Source organism: Heteronotia binoei, chromosome 1 (genome assembly GCF_032191835.1).
Source record: "Heteronotia binoei isolate CCM8104 ecotype False Entrance Well chromosome 1, APGP_CSIRO_Hbin_v1, whole genome shotgun sequence".
Lineage (NCBI taxonomy): Eukaryota > Metazoa > Chordata > Lepidosauria > Squamata > Gekkonidae > Heteronotia > Heteronotia binoei.
Genome location: NC_083223.1, coordinates 53,884,542 through 53,906,418, shown reverse-complemented (window position 1 = coordinate 53,906,418; position 21,877 = coordinate 53,884,542). Strand labels below are relative to the sequence as shown.

General features: G+C 46.5%; 1 protein-coding gene across 3 annotated transcripts in view; it reads left to right on the top strand.

Annotated features, from left to right (window-relative positions):
• SNTG2 (syntrophin gamma 2) overlaps positions 1–21,877 on the top strand; it is a 442,273-nt gene that overhangs the window by 364,813 nt on the left and 55,583 nt on the right. For all 3 annotated transcript variants that reach the window (XM_060234602.1, XM_060234592.1, XM_060234610.1), the window contains one exon: positions 20,504–20,575. In XM_060234602.1, the coding sequence (XP_060090585.1) occupies positions 20,504–20,575 (72 nt within the window). The remainder of the gene's footprint in view (positions 1–20,503; positions 20,576–21,877) is intronic.

Below are 21,877 nucleotides of genomic sequence, written 5' to 3'. Positions count from 1 at the left end.
GGAAAATAAAAGGACATTGGACAATTTTTGATAATGATTAAGTCTTAGAAAAAAAGAAGATTAATTTTTATTAGTTAAGGGTACCTTTAAACATTAATAAATTATGTAAATAACACCGGCGGAGGTCAAGTAACGGGAGGAGGGGTGGGTAGAAAGTAATTTATGGGATAGATAAAAGAAGTTATTAATGATGCAAGAAATATAATTTGTTACCATATGGTACCAATGAACTGAATAAATTCCTCTTTCTACACATTTCTTTTAGCATTCTAATTTTAAACAATGTTAATTCAATGAGAGTAAAATATTATTCATAATTGTATCCAATGCTGTCATATGAGATTTTAATTTGGCTGCATTGTTGAGTTACCTAGTTGTATTCCCATCACTCACGCTTCTAGAATGTATATATTTTGGTATTCAGATTGTCATGATGCTAAGAATGCGCAACCTGACTAGTTTTGAGATAGCAGGATTTGTTCTACCTTTGGGTAACGTGGTTAAAACATGACAGTCTCCATGAAAGGCATCAAAGAGATCTCTGTAGGAATGAAACAGCTCTTCAGGTTTTGGGCAGGTGTAAGGCTTGGCAATTAGTTTATCATAGTTGCTCAAGAGGCTAATTAGAGGTTGAAAAGTTATGATTTTGTCTTGTTGCTGGCAAGGTCGTTTGAGCTGTTGTCCTCTAGACACTATCATGTTAAATAAAACAGCAAACAAATGTGATTACTGAATATTCTCAATAAACTATTGGTAGGCATTTTCCACTTCTAATTCATTTTAATTATGTTTACTATTAGAAGTTTACAAAATAGATGACAACGAGGGACTTCTGGGATAATAAGATTGGTTTAAAAAAAAACCCACGCTCAACAGTTTGCAAGTGTAAGGTAAAGAGTTGAAACCTCATCCTAATACATTAGGGTTGAAGCTGGACAGACCAAGGTTTCTTAATTAGTACTATTCATTAATGTCAATGCAATATAAGGGTGCCAGTCTCCAGGTGGGACCTGGAGGATCTCCTGCTCTCCAGCTGGCAGAGATCAGCTCCCCTAGAGAAAATGGCTGCTTTGAAGGGCATCATATGACATTGTACCATGCAAAGGCTCTTCCCTTTCCCAATCTCCTTCTCCTGGTCCACCCCCAAAGTTTCCAGGTATTTTCCAACACAGACCTTACAACCCTATGCTACTATGAAGTTAGATATCCTGCTAGATCCCACATAATAAGTATTAGAAGAAGAACAGGTTGGATATATAGCCTGCCCTTCATTACCTAAAGGATTCTCAGAGTGATTTACAATCGCCTTTCCCTTCCCCTCCCCACAATAGACACCCTGTGAGATAGGTGGAACTGAGGGAGCTCTAACAGAAGCTGCTCTTGAGAGGAACAGCTCTGTGAGAATTTGTGACTGACTCAAGGTCACATCAGCAGATGCATGTGGAGGAGTAGGGAATCAAACCCGGTTCTCCCAGATTTAACTACTACACCAAACTGGCTCTTATGCCCTTATTAAATGCCCTTAGTGGACCTGGAGTTTTCCCAGCATTCCAACTGATTCCAGACTACAGTGATCAGGTCCCCTGGAGAAAATGACAACTTCAGAGAGCAAACAGTGTGATATGCCATAGATTTTAATTGAAATTCCACCCTTCTGCAGACACTGCCTTCAAATTTTCAGACATTTCCCAGACTGTAACTGGAAATGGTAGATGTCCTGGTTCTATATTCCACCCAACTCCATCTACTCTAGGGTTGCCAAATCCAATTTAAGAAATATCTGGGGACTTTGGGGGTGGAGCCAGGAGACTTTGGGGGTGGAGCCAGGAGACATTGGGGTGGAGCCAAGATCAAGGCTGTGACAAGCATAATTGAATTCCAAAGGGAGTTCTGGCCATCACATTTAAAGGGACGGCACACCTTTTCAATGCCTTCCTTCCATAGGAAATAATGAAGGATAGGGGCACCTTCTTTGGGGGCTCATAGAATTGGACCCCCTGGTCCAATCGTTTTGAAACTTGGTGGGTATCTTGGGGAGAGGCAGTAGATGCTGTACTGAAATTTTGGTGTCTCTACCTCAAAAAACACCCCCCCCCCCTAGAGCTCCAAATATCTGTGGATCAATTCTCCATTATTTTCTATGGGAATAAATCTCCATAGAGATAACAGAGTTCCCAGCAGACATTTCCCTCCCCTCCCCCCGCTTTCTGATGACCCTGAAGTGGGGGGAGGGCCTCCAAACCAGGGGATCCCCTGCCCCCACCTGGGGATTGGCAACCCTAGTCTTAAAAGGTGAAACTTGACTCCTGCTTTGATCCTAACTGTATCAGTTTACACTCTTAAACCAACAGCCACATGTATTTCAGCCCATTGTACTCTCCCTATCCCCTCATCTGAAGAAGTGTGCATAGGAAAGCTGCCATTCTGAATAAAACTTTGCTGGTCTTTTTTTTTTTTTTTTGGATAAACAATTTTTATTAGTACCATATGGTAGCAAAACTATATCTACAACTTATAAAAGCTTAAAGTAAAAGAAAAAAACTTTCTACCCCATATCTTACTTTTCTCCCACCCCTCCCCCCGTTACTTTGCTGGTCTTAAAGGTACTACTTCACTCCTACTGTGTTCCACTTTGGAAAGGTGAGGAGAGTGAATTTCCTGCCCTTCCTCCTTTGGCAAAATCCTGCTGGTTCAGCTTTTCCGTCCAGCGCTGCCGTCCTCCTTCTGAAGGTTTCCCTGCAGCCAGAGGATAGGAATTGCTAGGGCGCAACCCAAGAGCCCTCAGTCGGTTATTGATAACTTTCCCAGGAGAAGCGGGAAGGGGTTAAAGGCACTGAGCTGTGCTCCTTCTAGAGAGGCCCCCAAATCCTGCATTCCCGGCCAGCCTTTGCAACTGGCGGCTCGCAGCAAATTGGGCAGGAGGTGCGACTTGGCCGGAGGGAGGGGGCCGCTCGAAGGCTGCAGGGAGCAGGTGAGGGACGGGCAGGGGAGGGAGCAGAGAAATAGCGGCGCTAAAGACGAGAAACCAGCGGCTGGCTGGGAAAAAGAAGCAGCAGCTCTGCAGTCGGAGAGCTGACTGGCTCCTCTTCCCCGAGTCCGCTTCATCTTAGCTGCTCCTCTGAGATGGGCTCAGCGGGAGAGCGGAGCAGGCTGCCGCCGCTGCGTGCTGCTGCCCGCTCTTTCTGCCTGAGTCCTGGCCTGCCCCCTCCCCTTCTCTGATTGACCTCAGAAGGGAGGGGAGCGGAGCAGGCCGCTGCCGCCGCTGTGCGCTGCTGCCGCCTCTTCTTCAACTTGCTGCTGCTGCTTCTCCGAGACGGGCTCAGCAGCCTCTGAAGGACCCGGACTCGTGGCCTTTGCGCCGTTCCCCCCTTCCCTCCCCCCACTTCCGTTTTCTGGGATAGCGGGGGAAGAGGGTGCAACCCCGGGGGTCCCCCGCCAGGGCGGGAGGGTTGGGAAGCCTAATCTACTCCCTCCCTAGAAAAATGGTCATGCACAGGCCTTAGATTCAGCATTACCTGAGTTCACAGGAGCACAGTTCCTGAACCTTTCTGACAGTTCCACCTCCTCTGTCATGGGTGCTGGGGACCCTGCAGAAGAAACCGAGCCTGCAGAGCCTGCAGAAGGAACTGTGCCCCTGCCACCTGCACCAGTGCCCCTGCCTCCTGCTGAAGAAGATCCAAGCCCCCCTGCCTCGCCCTCTCGGGTGGTTCGTGTGCGTGACCGCCTTCGTCAGGACCTCAGGGATCGGAGGAGGGCGGCACGCTCACAAGCAAGACGCTCCCTGAGCCCTGAGTGGTGAAAGGATTCTGGCCCTTCTAAGTGTGAGGATGCTTAAGTTTCGGCAGGATCCTGGCTGCTGCTCTGAGACAGCAATTAGCCCAAATGAGCAACAGGCAGCAGAGGGCTATATAGCTGTGGGCTTTGGGAGGAGGCTTTGTGGAAGCAACTAGTCATCTCTCTGACATCCTAGCATCCACTCCGGCTTGACTTTGGTTCCTGACTCCCTGACTTTGGCTTTTGACTTCTGGACTCCCTGACCTCGGCTTCTGGACCTCGGACCTGCGATACTGGCACACTGATTCGGATTTGGCGCCTCGGACCCTTCTGCTTACTGGCTACAGACCTCGGACTGCCTCTGGACTTTGCCTGACCCGGCCCCAGCCGTGACAGATTGCTTCCACCCACAAACACCCACTCCACAGGATGGAGGCTGAAGCAAGTGAAACCACCGAACTACTGGCTGCGCTCCAAGCCCAGGTACAGCAGCTAACACAGGCAGTAGTGCACTTGCAGCAACAACCTGTGGCCAGTGCTCCAGCCAAGTGCCCAGTTCCCCCACCTGACAGATTTGGGGGTGCCGTGGAAGAATTTCCTGCTTTCCTGGCACAGTGTCAGCTGTACTTTGAACAAAGAGCACGGGACTTCCCCAATGACAAGACGAAGGTGTGTTTTATTATTAGTCTGTTAAAGGGGCAGGCGGCCAAGTGGGCCACACCCCTACTGGTTGGGTCCTCTCCCCTACTGACTGATTACCAGGGGTTTGAGACCCACCTGTCTGCTGCCTTCTCCAACCCAGTCCAAGCAGCCACAGCCAACCGGAAAATCAGGGCCCTGAAACAAGGCCAGTCCTCGGTGGCTCAGTATGCCACCGAATTCAAGCTCCTGGCCCAAGACTTGGCGTGGAATGAGGCTGCTCAGATGGACCAGTTTACCGAGGGGTTGGCAGAGGAAGTCCTGGATGAACTGGCCAGGGTGGAGCGGCCCCCCACGCTCCAGGAACTTATCACCCTCTGCCTCCGCATCGATGGCCGCCTGAAGAGTCGCCACCAAGCCAAGACCCGAGGGCGCCAGCTCCCTGCGCCATGCCACTTGGCTCCTCTCCCATCCCCAGCTAGTACCAGAGACGAGGGTGAGCCTATGCAGCTTGGAGCTGCTCGACCCCGCCTGACTCCAGAAGAGAAGGCCAGACGCCGCACGCAGAACCTGTGCCTCTACTGCGGCACGGCAGGCCACTATGCCTCTGGCTGCCCTGCTAAACATCGGATACCCGGACCTACATTGCCACCGCCGCCAAAAGGCCAGCCCCAGGCGTAAGTGGACCCTCCAGCCTGGGGCGACTAGCTGGGTCCTCCGAACAGCAGACTGATACCCCGGGCCCGTTCCTGCTACCAGTCAAACTCCGTCTGCCTGATGAACGCTGGCTGTTTGTATATGCCATGCTGGACTCGGGAGCGGCCCACTGTTTCGTAGATGCCGCCTTTGTAAAGCAGCACCAGATTCCAGTGCAGCCAAAAGAGACTCCAACACTGGTGGAGGCTATCGACGGGCGCCTCCTCCGTTCTGGCCCCGTCACCCAGGAGACCTGTCCCATCACCTTCCACGTCCAGCAGCACCAAGAACAGCTGCAGTTTGATGTCGCCCGCATGCCTCGCTTCCCGTTGATTCTAGGCCTTTCCTGGCTGAAGCTGCACAACCCCATCGTGGACTGGGCCCAGCAGGAACTACGCTTCCGAGACCCATGCCCCCATCTGACTCCTCCCACCACTCTAGCAGCCGGCATCCCGAGTGGTGGTCCTCAGCTCCCTCAGAAGTATGCGGATTTCGCCGATGTCTTTGAGGAGACAGGAGCGGATCAGCTTCCCCCTCACCGACCCTATGACTGTGCCATTGATTTGGTACCTGGGGCACCACTCCCGGTGGGGCGTCTGTACCCAATGTCGGAGCCTGAGTTGGCAGCTTTGCGAGACTACCTGGACAAGAACCTGAAACGCGGATTCATCCGACCCTCAACTTCTCCCCTGTCTGCCCCAGTCCTCTTCGTGAAGAAGAAAAGTGGGGAGCTCCGGCTGTGCAATGACTACCGGGCCCTGAACAAGATCACCATCCGCGACCGGTACCCTCTACCACTGATCCCTGAACTCTTGGATCGTTTAAAGGGGGCCCAAATCTACACCAAGCTGGACCTCCGCGGAGCGTACAATTTGGTGCGCATACGGCCCGGAGACGAATGGAAGACCGCGTTTGGGACCCAATACGGGCAGTACGAGCACCTGGTGATGCCCTTCGGATTGACCAACGCCCCCGCTGTCTTCCAGAGGTTCATGAATGATGTATTCCGGGACCTGCTCGACCGCTTCACGATCATATACCTGGATGACATCCTAATCTACTCCCGCAATCCTGCCCAGCACGCCGAGCACGTCCGCCAGGTCCTGCAGCGCCTACGAGCCCATGGCCTCTACGCCAAGCTGGAGAAGTGTGACTTCGACCTGCGCTCTGTCGAGTTCCTCGGTCACATTGTGTCCCCACAAGGGATCCTCATGGACCCGAAAAAAGTAGAAGCGGTCCTGACCTGGCAGGCTCCTCAGAATCGCAAAGACCTGCAGCGATTCCTTGGTTTTGCCAACTATTATCGGCAATTCATCCCGGCCTATGCCTCCCTGACAACACCCCTGACTCAACTACTCCGCCCCAAAGAACCCTTCTGCTGGTCCCCAGAGGCCGATAATGCCTTCTCCACCCTGAAGACTCGCTTTGCCACCGGGCCACTCCTGAGATACCCTGACCCCCAGCTTCCCTTTACGGTGGAAGCTGATGCCTCCAACGTGGCCCTGGGAGCAGTGCTGTCCCAGCGCGAGGAGCCATCTCAGCCACTCCAGCCCTGCGCCTATTACTCGCGCCAGCTCACGGCTGCGGAAAGGAACTATACCATCTGGGAGAGGGAGTTGCTCGCGATCAAGGCGGCTTTTGAGGTTTGGAGGCACTACCTCGAAGGGGCTCGCCACCCTGTTCAAGTGCTCACTGACCACCGGAACCTAGAGCACCTCCAGACCACCCGCCGTCTCAACCAGCGCCAGATCCGGTGGTCCCTATTCTTCTCTCGCTTTGACTTCCGGATCTCCTACATCCCCCATACCCAGAACCGGAGAGCAGATGCGCTGTCCCGGAAACCAGAATACGCCCCTGCTTCAACTGAGGCCGCGCCCGCTGCTCCCATCCTGCCGCCCTCAGTATTTGCAGCCACCTCCACTTCACCCACACTCGTGGAGGACATTCGTGCTAGCCAGGCCAACGATCCCTGGGTCCAGCAACACCTCCAGGCACTCCAAGACGACTCGGCAGGCGAGTTCACGACTCGAGGCGGTCTCTTGCTACACCGCGAACGCCTCTATGTGCCTCCCGGGCCCTTGCGGGCAGAAGTGCTTCGCCTGACCCATGACTCGTTACCCGCCGGGCACTTTGGACAGCATAAGACCACCCACTTGCTGACGCGAGAGTTCTGGTGGCCACGAGTTCGCTCCGATGTTGCCCGCTATGTCAGCTCCTGTGATGTCTGTCGGCGGGCCAAAGACGTCCCGGCCAAACCCTCGGGGTTGTTACAGCCCTTGCCCGCACCCTCAGGACCCTGGGACACCATCTCGATGGACTTCATTACAGAACTCCCACGATCCAAAGGTCAGACTTGCATCTTGGTGGTCGTCGACCTATTTACCAAGATGGCCCACTTCATTCCGTGTCCGAAACTTCCCACAGCTCACGAGACAGCCCAGCTCTACCTGCAACACATCTTTCGTCTGCACGGACTCCCAGCCCACCTGATCTCAGACCGGGGCCCCCAGTTCTCCTCTCGGTTCTGGCAAGCCCTCCATTCCAGCCTGGGTACTCGAGTGCACCTGTCCTCAGCCTACCACCCACAGACTGATGGTCAGACAGAGCGCACCAATGCCACGCTAGAGCAATATCTCCGCTGCTACACCTGCTACCAGCAGGATGACTGGACCAGTCTGTTGCCTCTAGCGGAGTTTGCATACAACAACGCGGTCCACTCGTCCACCCAAATGACCCCTTTTGCTGCAACCTACGGGTACCACCCGCGGTTCTTCCCAGCGATCCTACCACCCACGAATGTCCCCGCCGTCGCGGCCTACCTGCAAGAACTCCATGCCAGCCAAGACTTGCTCCGAGAGCAGCTACAGCAGGCCAAGGAGGCATATAAACGGGCTGCGGACCGAAAGAGGCAAGAAGGCCCTCCAGTGCAGCCGGGGGATCAGGTGTGGCTCTCAACTCGCTACCTGCGCCGGCTTGGTCGGTCTCACAAGCTGGATGCACGGTTCATTGGACCCTACCCCGTCGTAGAACAAATAAACCCCGTCGCCTTCAGGCTCCAGTTGCCACCCCACCTCCGCATTCACCCTGTGTTCCATCGCTCCCTCCTTGTTCCAGCTGCACCCCCTGACCCAGCTCGGCCTCCTTCCCCACCGCCGCCACCACCGGTGCTGGTGGATGACGAGGAAGAATATGAGGTGCGCCAGATTCTGGACTCCCGGTACCATCGTGGAGGCCTCCAGTACCTTGTGGACTGGGAGGGATACGGCCCAGAAGACCGGTCCTGGGAACCTGTGGACAATCTTCATGCCCCGGACTTGGTGCAACGATTCCACAGCGACCACCCCGACCTCCCCGGCCCCTCGACGGAGGGGGGCCCTGGGGGGGGGGATAGTGTCATGGGTGCTGGGGACCCTGCAGAAGAAACCGAGCCTGCAGAGCCTGCAGAAGGAACTGTGCCCCTGCCACCTGCACCAGTGCCCCTGCCTCCTGCTGAAGAAGATCCAAGCCCCCCTGCCTCGCCCTCTCGGGTGGTTCGTGTGCGTGACCGCCTTCGTCAGGACCTCAGGGATCGGAGGAGGGCGGCACGCTCACAAGCAAGACGCTCCCTGAGCCCTGAGTGGTGAAAGGATTCTGGCCCTTCTAAGTGTGAGGATGCTTAAGTTTCGGCAGGATCCTGGCTGCTGCTCTGAGACAGCAATTAGCCCAAATGAGCAACAGGCAGCAGAGGGCTATATAGCTGTGGGCTTTGGGAGGAGGCTTTGTGGAAGCAACTAGTCATCTCTCTGACATCCTAGCATCCACTCCGGCTTGACTTTGGTTCCTGACTCCCTGACTTTGGCTTTTGACTTCTGGACTCCCTGACCTCGGCTTCTGGACCTCGGACCTGCGATACTGGCACACTGATTCGGATTTGGCGCCTCGGACCCTTCTGCTTACTGGCTACAGACCTCGGACTGCCTCTGGACTTTGCCTGACCCGGCCCCAGCCGTGACATCCTCCTTCCCACCTTGTCCATTGAATAGTAGGTGCAGCTGCATAACAATCCCTGGATGAGCTCCACCACCTATTTTTCTACAAAACGACCCCTAATCATGTGCGTTAGGAGTGTCTATGCTGCAGCACTGGAAATAAGAGTTTGGCCCCATTGCATTTCTTGAAATACGGAATTTAGAAAGCAGCCTTTCCCCTTCCAAGAAAAACATGTAATAAACATCAGGCACAGTAATTTCTTCTCAGTGGTGTTCAAATGAGTTCAGAAGCAGCTGGGCTTTAGACACTGCACACAGATTTGTTTTTGTCATTCTTCAGTGAAGACTGTCTATGCAATCAGGCTCTTCGTATCTGCTGAGGCAATAAAGTTAATCCCTCACTCCCCACCCCTTCAAAACAGATGATCAGGGTTATTAATGATTAGCTGACCAGGGGTATATGTACACAGTTCTGGTTTATGGACTGGGCAAAGACTGCATGTGCAGTACCTGTTGGCTTGGAAATTCCTCATGCACTGAAGGAGATATATATATATATTATATATATATAGAATACATCTGTGATATATATATATATATATATATATATATATATATATATATATATATATATATATATATATATATATATATATATATAAGAATACATCTGTGAACATATCCTGTTAGCTTGATTAGATCAGAACACTTATTTTTTTCATTGTAACATGAGAAACATATGAACCATTCTGTTTAAAAAGTTACAGGCCAATTTCGCACTCACCTTATGCCGCTCTCACATCTGTCTTCTCAGCGCGGTGTCCTCCCAATTTCCCACTATTTGCGTCAGGGCTGCAGCAAACAGCGCAGCAAGCGGAAACTGGTTTTTAGTGGGAAACAGTGAGAGTGGGAAATTGGGAGAATGCCGCACTGAGAAGACGGACATGAGAGCAGCGTAAGGGTGAGTGTGAGATCGGTCACACTGTCTTTTAGAAAGAAGCATTTTAAGATATCTAGCAATGCTAAACAGTTTGTCTTTATGAGCAAATGAAGCTCAGGATTCTGTGGTGCTGAACAAGAAGCAGGAGGTGTCGAGAGAATGGCAAACATATTACTGTGAGTATCTTTTTGGTAATTCCTTTGGCTATGTTAAATGTTCTGTTCACAGGAATTTAGAACAACCCCATTTGTAAATCCCCAGAGAGTTGCAACAATTTATTGGTACTTTCGTATCAATTGGTACTTTCATTATCAGTTAAAAATAAGTAGAAGCTGTCTGTTAATACATCTTCATTGGCACAACTGCAATAGCTTGGATAATTTTTAATCGTTTTGCAAAATAGTTTGAATTAGTGCCAAATATATGACTAGAAACCCATCAGGAGGCACATTCTGTGTCACTTCACCAATTGAAATTCTGCCTGTGACTGAGCTGTTGAAGGCACAGAAACTCCTTTCAAGGGGGAGGGAAAGTGGCGATATGACTTTTAAATAATATTCAGTGGGGAATAGTTTAAGAAGTATTGAGCTTTCTGTGTTCTGACAATCATAATATTTTTAAACAATGTTTTGTGGCTTCCTATGACTGACACGGAGTCTGGAAAGTTTTTTGGGGGGATGGTTGTTAACTGAGGGCCTCACGTGCACATGCAAAGTGCTTCTTATATGCACATGGGAAAAACTGATTGTCCTTCCATTTGAAGCCCCTTGTGCTTATGAGGTGCTATTTCTGAATGATATTTGAACTTTAGGGGTTGATGGAAGGAGCTGACAAATCTCTGTACATATGCAGATCATCACTTGTGATTCTTTCAAGCCCGAACTTGATTTGCAGAAGGCTTCCCAAGTATTATCATGAAGGACAATTTTATGTTAAAAATATTTTAACATACATATTTTTTTTCCTTTTTAAATTTTGAAGCAAGCCGAATTTTACACAATGTCATAGCAGAATTTTAAAAGCAATTTTATAACATACCACCATAACCCATAGCAACTTGTTCCATTGGCAGTCCAACTGCTTAACATCTTGAGTATGTTGTAAAGCAGTGATCCTAATCAAAATGTACAACTTTCCCAACCATTCCTCTGTTCTTGGATTAGTGTTTCTTTTCCCTAGAAACTACAAAAAACAAACAAGGTGTCATTAATGCATTAATAGTTATCATTTGGAACTCATTTGTATAATTGCCATGACATTTGAGAGAAATATTTCAGGAGACCAAGGTAATAGAACATTTAAACGTTCAACGAGTTTTTGTGACACAACTTTCCAATAAACATGTGCCATAGACCACTCCCACCAAACGTGGTGGAAAGAGACATTGCATCGATTACAAAACCAGCGTGTGCCTGAGTCTTAAAATAAAATTTAGCAATCCTTAAGAGAACTTAAATGCCACTATATCATCATTTTCCTAGCATACTGACTTAATAATACTCTAACTGAAAGTGTAGAATCTTCTTAAAATAAATATTGCCACTTGTTGCTGCTGCTGCTGTCAAGTCACAGCTGATTTATGGTGGCCTCACAGGGCTTTCAAATCAAAAGACATTTAGAGGTGATTTGTCATTTCCTTCCTCTGCATCATGGCCCTGGTATTCCTCGGTGGCCTTCCAGGATCTGATGAGATCAGACTAGCCTGGACTATCCAGAGGAGGGCATACCTTTTGACTAATATCGTTCCAAGGTGGTGGTCTTCAGGAAACAGAGATGTATTTCTTATTGGCCAATCAATGTTGAACTTTTAGATATCTGGGTATCATCTTTAGTGATACATTCTCCTGGAAGGCACACATAGAAATTACAAATCAACAGCCCTCCAGTCGATGGGGGTAATTCTCAGATTTTACCACTTCAAAGGGGGTTTCCATATAGAAAGGAAAGGTCCCCTGTGCAAGCACCAGTCGTTTCCGACTCTGGGGTAACGTTGCTTTCACAGCGTTTTCATTACAGACTTTTTATGGGGTAGTTTGCCATTGCCTTCCCCAGTCATCCATATAGACCAGGACTCAAAACTCTTTCGGAATGAGGTGATTGCCTAACTTTATGGCATAGAGATTTGGGGATGGAATCAGGACTGGATCTAGAAGAAGATAAGAAGAAGATATTGGATTTATATCCTGCCCTCCACTCCAAAGAGTCTCAGAGCGGCTCACAATCTCCTTTACTTTCCTCCCCCACAACAAACACCCTGTGAGGTGGGTGGGGCTGAGAGGGCTCTCACAGCAGCTGCCCTTTCAAGGACAACCTCTGCCAGAGCTATGGCTGACCCAAGGCCATTCCAGCAGGTACAAGTGGAGGAGTGGGGATTCAAACCCGGTTCTCCCAGATAAGAGTCGGCACACTTCACCACTACACCAAACTGGCTCTCCATGTTTTTTTGAGGGGGGGCAAAATTAAAAAATGGTGTCCCCTTATGGGCCATTCTATCTTATGGTCCCATAGAATACAATGGACTCCATACCCAATTTGGCACCCCCCCTCTATTGGTGCCCGGGGCAAGCACCCCCCTCTGCACCCCCCCCCCCCAAATATGGCCCTGGATGGAATGATGGCCTGATTGCAAACCTGGAAAAAATCCAAAACTTTTTCCTGAAAAGGCTATTGATACTACCCTCAAACACCACTGTTGCATTGTTGAGATCTGAATTAGGCCTTCCTTCTCTTCAGGCACATGCACACAAAGCCTTTTTTTTTTTTTAACTGGCACAAATTGAAGACAGCCCCAGTAGGTCATCTTTCAAGCATGTTTTTCTCTGTAAGCCTAAAAGATCCTAAGTGGCAATCCAATTATAACAAAATTCTTCAAACATATGATTTGCCAGATGTTGTCTGAGGAGCCTCTCAAGCCGACTTTAACAGTAGGGCGCAAATATACATACATGATGCTGCCTTAGAAGGGCAAGTTATACTAAATTTTCACCCTGGTACAAATCCATTAAATTGGATCATCTTAGGGCACAATATCTGTCCAAGATTTCCTTTTTAAAATTACACTCAGCTTTCACATCCATTCATTTTCAAACAATGCAAACAACTATGCTTGAAGGCCGTTACACCCAAACACCAGTCGCTTAGTGCGTCTGCATGTGTGAAGGCCCAGATCCTGAAGACTTGTGCCATCATTTGTTGGCTTTACTCAGCTCCAGGGAAAAAATACTTAGGCCTTAAATACCATGATTGAAAGTTATATTTTACTTGCAGATGTGGGACCAGAGGTTTCATATAAGGTTGCCCTTTTTGCCCTAGCAGCAAAGAGAATTCAAGTCAAGCTATTATTAGTATAAGCCCATTAAGATTTTAACTGGTATCCAACAGATGTTTTATGGGAGATTTTCCTTTTTTATGGAATGACATAAAATGTAACTTTCATAGTGTTTTAATCTAGTTTTATTGTATTGTATTGTATTTTACATTATTTTTATCATTTATAATGACCAATGGTGCTATGCAATAAAACTAAATTGAATTGACTAATACCATACCCCAAATTATGGTTCATAGCAAAGGTGTTTTTCTATGTGTGTGGTTTACTTTCAAGATCAAGCAAAGTATTATTAATTTTCAACAGAAGACTGCTTGCATTTTGTTGGAATAGTGCTTCAAATTCTGTGAGACATCTAAGGGATGAGCATGTTCACAGCTGCACAGTAAAGAAAGATTTTAATCTGCAGAACTGGGGAAATGTACTGGATATATCTCTGACCACATTTTCCCTTAAAAGGCTCAAATGAGACTACACAGTTGTCCTGAATGAAATCACAGTGCCCAGATATCTCAGTCTGTTTCCACAAGTTGAATAGGACTGCCAAGTTCCCATCAGGGGCAGGGGATACCCCACACCGGAGGGCCCAAACCTGGCAGCAGGAAGCAGGTCACTGGGGGAATCCGTGCCCCGAAAGAGCCCTGTCACCGCACGTCATTCCTGGCATGAAGACATTACCTGGAAGTGACATCATCACACTGGGGACGTCGTGCCGGGGACACTCTAGGATTCATGATAAAACTCTATGGTTTATCATGAATCCTAGAGCATCCCCAGTATGACACTCCAGGAATTTCAATAAAACTCTATGGAACCATAGAGTTTCATTGCAAGTCCTAAAGTGTCCCCGACGTGATGTCCCTGGCATGATGACATCACTTCCAAGTGCCCTGCATGCTTTGCACATGAGAAAACAGTCGCCCATCGCAGCAGTGGAGGGACTTGGCAACCCTAAAGTTGACACTGCCAATTAATGTTGACAGTTGAAAATTTTTAGAATACAATACTAAAGTTAATGGTGAAAAGGCAGATATTTTGCCCAGATTTTTAGCATTTCCTCTAATATACAGTTTTGCCCTTTATGAAATTTAGTTATCTTTTTCTTTTTTTTACTACAACAATGAATTTAAAGGTACTTCAATAAAACTCTATTTAAAGGAGTGACATTTCTTTGGGGGAGGACAAAAATGTAGGTTTAGCTGGATAGTTGTGTGCTTTTAGACTGGGAATGGAAAGGCACACTTTGTTTATATTTCAAACCTTACATCTGAGTTAGCAGCTGACTCTTCTGCAAGTTATTAGGCTACTATCAAAAAGCAATATTTGCATATTAAAAAAAAAGATAAATCACTTTTGGGAGGACTGCCATCTTCAAAGAATTAGTTTCTCCAAAAAATAATAACTTCAAAAACTGAATCATAAGCTATATCAGAGCAACATAATTGAAAATCTACAAATCTTAATTATCATTTGAGATTATTATCTCCAAATATTTAACTTTGTGCTTTTCTCAAAATTTTATAAGCTGCAATGGGTAATCTAAAAGTAAATTGGACAGTTTCATATTATCTAAAAGTATTTCAGATTTATTGAGATTAGATTTATAACCACCCACATACCTGTAAGATGTTTCTAAAGTATTATACTAATATTCACCATAGCAGCAAATATCTTGGTAACTCTTATCACACTATTTCTCTTATTGACATTCCTCAGTGGTTGCATCCCAGAAATTTGCCTTGAAATTTCGTTCCGTGATTTATTCAGGGTCATACACAAGGTTACTTTTTGAGCAACGTTGCTCGTCTTTTGGTACCTTGGTTTATTTCAGAATTTCTTAGATATTCCACCTTCAGATTAATCTCAAAAACATTGATTCATGTAGAATTTGTAACTGTAACATAGATGGAATTGGACAGGACATATAAGATGGAACATGTCCAACATGTAAATAGCTTTGTGAGATACATTGTTCAGGATATTTACACGGGCAGAGAAGTTAAGAAAAAATATTATTCGTGGTATTTGCTTATCCCTTCCAGCCATCTCTTATTGACTGGAAACACAGTTCTTGTTTTTGTTTTAAGGAAGAATCTGCTGTACCAGTGCCCTGGATTCTATTTTACAGTTAGAAATGATGTGACAGTTCTAAGGAAGAGGACTGGTAATATTGTCAATTTCTCCTTTAGGTAACATCTCTTTTTGTATTGTGAGCATTTGCTGCTTGAAAATGTCATTCATGTTCTAACGATGACTTTGCACAATGGGATATACAGACAATCCCAGCATAGCTTTCAGTATTATCTCTCTCCCACCCCGTACTGTTTGGAATAAAATGCTCTTAAATCTACTGGTGCCGATTGTGATCTATCATCCCCCATCATCACTGCTGCAAAAAGACATTCAAGACTGAAAGGGGGGGGGGGGGAACTATCCTAAACACAAAGGTTAGGGTTGATTGTCTGAACCTTAGTGATAAAGGAGAGTCACTCATATCCATTATAGCTCTGACACTAAGAGCTAAAAGACAAAGACATTTAATATAACACAAAATAAGTGTGAATCTGCTATGGCTCAAAGTCTACAGCCTCTTATTCGTCTAAGTCAAATTATGTGGATTTTAGATCCATGCCATTTCTTTAAGTTATATTTATTTAAATGGCCAAGTTATGACCTATCTCAATAACAACGAGTTAACCCTGAATTATGGGAAAACAAAGATTTTAGTTTTCTCTAAATCTTGGAAGCAATTATTATGGTCAGTCCAGGGAAACCCTATTGAACACGTCAAAACTACCAAATATCTGGGGATTAATGTTTCCTATAATGGGAGCTGGGCAACCCATCGCAAGTGTGCTCTAACAGTGGCAAGAACTAGTGCCTTGGCTATTGCCCGTTTCTTTTATTTGAAAGGGAACCGATATGTCCCTTTGGCCCTAAGAGCTTTTAATGCGAAATCTAGCCCCCAACTTTTATATGGTGTCCCCATATGGATCAGTGCCTTTGATCACACCGCTGAAGGCCTACAATCCTTCTTTTTGAGGAAAATTCTGGGACTACCCAACTGTGTTCCTTATGCTGCAATTTGCATGGAAACTGGACTGTTGCTGCTGGAAACTCGCGCCTGGCTTTTAACCTTTAAGTTTTGGCTGTGCCTTTTATTTAATTTTGATCAGAATTCTTTCACCTTTTTGATGCTGATGGACCATCATGCATCCAAATGGTTGACCCTGATCCAAAAGAAAATCACATCCATAGGAATTTCCTTGGATGCATTTTATCTATCCTCTGCTTCTGCGGTATTTCAATCCATCAAACGTAGACTACTAGATATCCAGTTGCAACGTCTAACTGAGGCAGCTTGGAAAACTTGCTCCCCAAGCTATCTGGGTTTATCCCAGATTCCTGGGCTTTTAGCTCATTTCCTCTTTTTAACTGATCCTCACCAAAGAAGAGCATTCATGCTGGCTAGATTTAATGCATTACCATCGGCCATCCTTTTCAGAAGATACCACAGAATCCCCCGCAATCTTAGATGATGCCCTTGTAGTCAAGGAGTCATCGAAACGGTCCCTCATGTTCTTTTGTACTGCCCTTTTTATAGCAGTCCACATGCAAGATACCTAGATGCACTGCTTTCTGACCATCAAGGCCCTTTTTACTCCACGGGAAACACAACTTTGTCACTACTCACGTTGCTTGCTTTTTACAGGTTGCGATCCAAATCAGAGAGGCTTTTACTCATGCTTAGCCTACTGCTATTTTATGTCATTTAACTTTTGCTGTTTTTTTAAGGTTTTATTATATTCTATAGTGTCACTGTTGGTTTTAAAGTATATTGTATTCTTGTATTAATGCCAATAAAGGTCTATGGTATGTATGTATGATTTAAATGAAGTACTACTTTAACTGACCAATGGTGCCTTTTTCTTTTGCAGTAAAGCATTCATATGTACCTTTAAGTTAAGAAATGTCTATTGGAGCCAACGGTCCAGGAGTTAAAGTCAGATCTTGTTCAGCCAGGATACCTATTGGAAGAAGACATTTCCATTAAACCAGTCAAATGTTTATGCTTACCATTGGTATTGATTAATGCAAACATAGGACTTCAGTCTATTTTCCCTAAATAAATGTACTCTACAATAAATTTTAATCTCCTTCCCATTTTCTTGCACAGCGTTTACAAAATCCCACCCCACTCACTTGGATTTGTGATTCTTTGTTTTGAGATCAGTCCTTTTAAACTTGCAATGCCAATGGCACTGGGTTCTGCTGAACATGTTGCACACTGTAACTGGTTGTGCTGGGCTTGCAAAAGCTCCCCCTTGCCTGGATTCTACTTTGAGATCAATCCTTTTAAGCTTGCAATGCCAAAGAGGATCTGCTGGGCATTCTGTAGACTGAACTGGTTGTGGTGGGCTTGAAAAAAATGCCCCCCTTCAGTTTGTACTTCACAGATTATCTGGTTTGACATCAGGTCAGCCACCCTGAGCTTGCTTCAGCAGGGAGGGTGGGATATAAATCCAATAAACCTTAAACCTTAATCTTCTTTTATAACGCATTGCTACAGTGACACTGGGTTCTGCTGGGTGTTTTGTACACTGAACTGGTTGTGCTGGCTTTGCAATCCTCCCTTGTTTGGATCATTATTCTGTACTTCGTATCAGCTGTATTGAGCTGGCCTTGCCACAATGGCACTGAGTTCTGCTGGGCACTAATACATTGCATTGGTTCTGCTGGGCTTGCGCCCCTTTGCTTGGAGAGTGATTCTATACTTAATGTTAGTCCTTTTGAGCTGACACCACCATCATGGCACTGGATTCTGCTGGGCACTCTTTGATTGTCCAGGTACTACTGAGTACTCTGTACATTGCACTGGTTCTGCTGGACTTGGAAAATGCCCACCACCACCTTCAGTTTTTCCTGCAAAGAATCTCTGGCTTGACTTTAGTCCTCATGGGCTTGCACTTCCAGTGGCACTTGTTCTGCTGTGCACATTGCATTAGTTCTGCTGGACTAGGAAAATGCCACTCACCTTCAGTTTCTACCACAGAGATTCTCTACCTTGAACTTAGTCCTGTTGGTTTTTCAGTGCCACAGTGTCACTGGTTCTGCTGAGTTTGTAAAAATGTACTTACCTTTAGCTTCTGCTGCAGAAATTCTTTGGAACTTTGATTCTGTTTTGCTGGGCTTCTGTTGCTTTGATTTTTTCTCTCTCCATTGGAAACAATGGAGGATGAGTCACTTTCTTTGGCAGGGCTGTAATTTGTAAATCCAATCCGCACCAAATTTGAAGGGTAGGTAGAAGAGAGTCAGCCAGAGACCCTCTGTCAGTTTAGTGTCTCTAACATGCCGTATACCTGTTCTAGTGCATCACAAATCTCACATACTGAACTGGTTCATTTGGCCCCTAAAAGTTCATGCTCATCCCTAGTACTGTATGTGAACTAGCCCCAGAATGAAACAGACATCAGTGCAGAGGGAATAGGATTACCATGTGTATTCAGCAAGACACAAATGTATTAAAATGAGGCCTACTTTATATTCTGATACAAATTCATCAGATAGTTAAAATAAACCTTCCTTCTCCCATGCTAAAGGAGCTTCTGCCTTAAATTTTATAAATAAATACATGACATGACATCTAAACCAAAAACTGTAGGATCCTATTGGACAAAGTACAGATGCTCCTAGGCAAGTTCAAAAAGAATACTGAAAATGGATATAGTGAAAACAGAGGAAAGTTTTTAATCAAAGGGAATAAGCATACACTCAAGCAATCAGGATCATATCAAGTACACACAACACCACCACCAAATATAGTAAATGCCTATAATAAAATACAACTTTTCCAAATGTCCACATTCGCTAGTACAATGTGTGCTATTTCTGAAGGAAAGTGGGTTAGAAAGGGAAAACAGAAGCTTATAGTCACCTATATCATGAATGCCACTAATGGGAAACTTCTGAAGTTCCAAATGAGAGTTGTACCAGCATAAATACCCTCTTCCAATAGATTCTGACTCAGTTACAGGGAAGAAACTTGAACAAAATATGGTTTTCTTTTTCCTGGCTCTTGGGAAAGGAAGGATAATCTAAGTGTCTGTCCTGGAAACTTTTCCATCTAAGGAAAGGAAGTTTTGAAGCAAGAAGGAGGCATGTTAGAAGCAATGGTCCATTTTTATATTCTGTTTTAATACTGGGTTGGATTTTAATATCTTGTAATGTTTTCTTTTAAATGTTTGGGTTTTTTTTATTTTGTAAACTGGTTTGGAAGGTTCCTGGAGAGGCAACAATATATATATATTACTGGTCACCTTATTGGAATGTGGAGTGCCAGAATTAGCGGTCATCTGTTCATTCTTCTGCCATGTGAGAAGAACACTTTATTAGCGAAAAGAGCTGATGACTCCTCATTAATGGTCTAACTGCCCTAGTGGTGTTGGTCTGAATCTCTCTGTGTAGCAAGTGAATTCTGATGAAATGAGGATGGGAATCCTTCTCTGATTCTTCCCCCATTCTGCCACTCTCACTCTTTATATTGTAAATGGAAAGAAATGGCAAATTCTGGGCCCCTCTCGATGGAGGTGAATAGAAAAGCCTCAGTATGAAGGCTTGGTGGCAACAGTACCCTTTGAGCAGAGAATAATTATAATACTTATTGAGTTTTGTAAGTGTCATGTAAACATGGTGCATGCTTAATCTTCAGTTCAATTAACAAAATAAAAAAAAAATAAAAGAAACATTAACATGAGACTGGGCGAATACCATAATGGTATTTGGGCAGCATAAATATGACTGTTATGTTTTCCACTTTTCTTTGAAAAAAAAAAACTAAGGCCCAGCCCCTAAAATTAAAAAGCTCAGCCTTTATTTAATTATTAAAATGAAGAAATGATAAAAATTCCTTAAGCTGAAAAAGTTTTGGGATCCATATGTTATTATCAGGGGTTTGAAAAAACATATTAGTTTTTTACATAAACATTACTCCATGACCTGTGATAGCAGAAATATAGTACTGTTGATGGTCACACATCATTAACAACTTTAAATAAAACGACCAACATAGATTATGACATAGAACAAAAATTACTGAAATTTAATGAAGACTTTTACATTCACAAACTATGTCTAATATGATTTATTTTATTATTACAGGTAAGCATGCTAGATTGGGTACGAGCTGAAAAAATATATAACCTCTGTGAGGTTTTATTTAAAGTTCACAAGGTAAGTCACAAGTAAGTTGCAGAATATCTGATTTTAGCATGAAAATTTGTTTCTCTATCAGAACTAATGGTACATTTGTTTCTCTATCAGAACTAATGGTACATTTAGATTAACCTCACTGAACAAAACATTAGCGTCACATCTTAACAATGAACTGTTATAATTATCTATATAGATAGTGAATGGTCAACTGGCTTAAACTGACACAGTTTGGTGATAGCTTCCCTGACTGATCTCTGACACGTGGTTGGGAAATCGTATCAAGCACTTCTGACTCCCCAGTCTGGTGCTTTTTTCCATAGCTAAGTAGTAGAATATTTACATTCCGTGCAGAATATTCTAGTACAATCTCAGGCATGTTCAGTGAAATAACAGGACTGAGTAGGCTTCCCAACCCTCCCACCCGGCGAGGGACCCCCAATTTTTCAGCCTCAACCCCCGCTCTCAAAAAATCTGGGGGTGGGGGGGGAAAGAGCTGGGCGGGGCACCTGGGCCGGGCCTTCCCACCAGCCAACAGACCCGGGAGCGGAGAGGAGGAGGCGGCAGCTAGTGGCCTGTCCGCGCCACCACCAACCGGCCCTTGACGGTGCTCCCGGGCAGCCTCCCCTCCCCTCCCTTTTCCTCAGGGCTGCAGTGGCACATGGCCTTCGACTGGCGGCTGCTGGGGCCGGCCGGCGGTGGGGGGCTTCGGACAGCATGGGCGGCTGCTGGCCGTGGCCTCGGGGCTGCCGGCGGTGCTGCTGGCGCTGGGCCTGGCTGCGGGGCCCTGCTCTCCGCCATGCCGCCCCACCACTACCGCCCCACCCCGACCCGGCCCTGCTGCCCCCGGCCCTGTGCAACGCCTCCCCTCCCTTTTTCTCGGGGCTGCAGCGGCGCAATATGCACACACCCGCACACCGACACGCTCTGCTCTGGTTTCCATGGGGAGTGTCCATGAAGGCCAGCAGCAAGCGGCCACCCTTCCAAGGCTGGGCTCAGCAGCACCACCTCCCTCCGCCCCTGCCCGGTCCCTTTGCAGGCTGTGGAAGCGAGAGCAGCGGCAGGCCCTCAAGGGGAGCAGTCGAGCTGAAGCGGCGTCTCCAGGCCAGTGAGCAGCCCGCCCGCCTCCCCTTGCAGCCACCATTGCCATTTGCGGGGAGAGAGGAGAAGCCCCTTGCTTCAGAGGGAGCAGCCTTACCAGCCGAAGGAGGCTGGCCTTCCCCGCCTCGCCGGGCCTGCTCGCCACTCTGTCACCTGGAGGAGCCCCGGAAGGTTTCTTCCCTCCCAGAGAAGGAGGCGGCCAGGCTGGGAAATGGCGGCCTC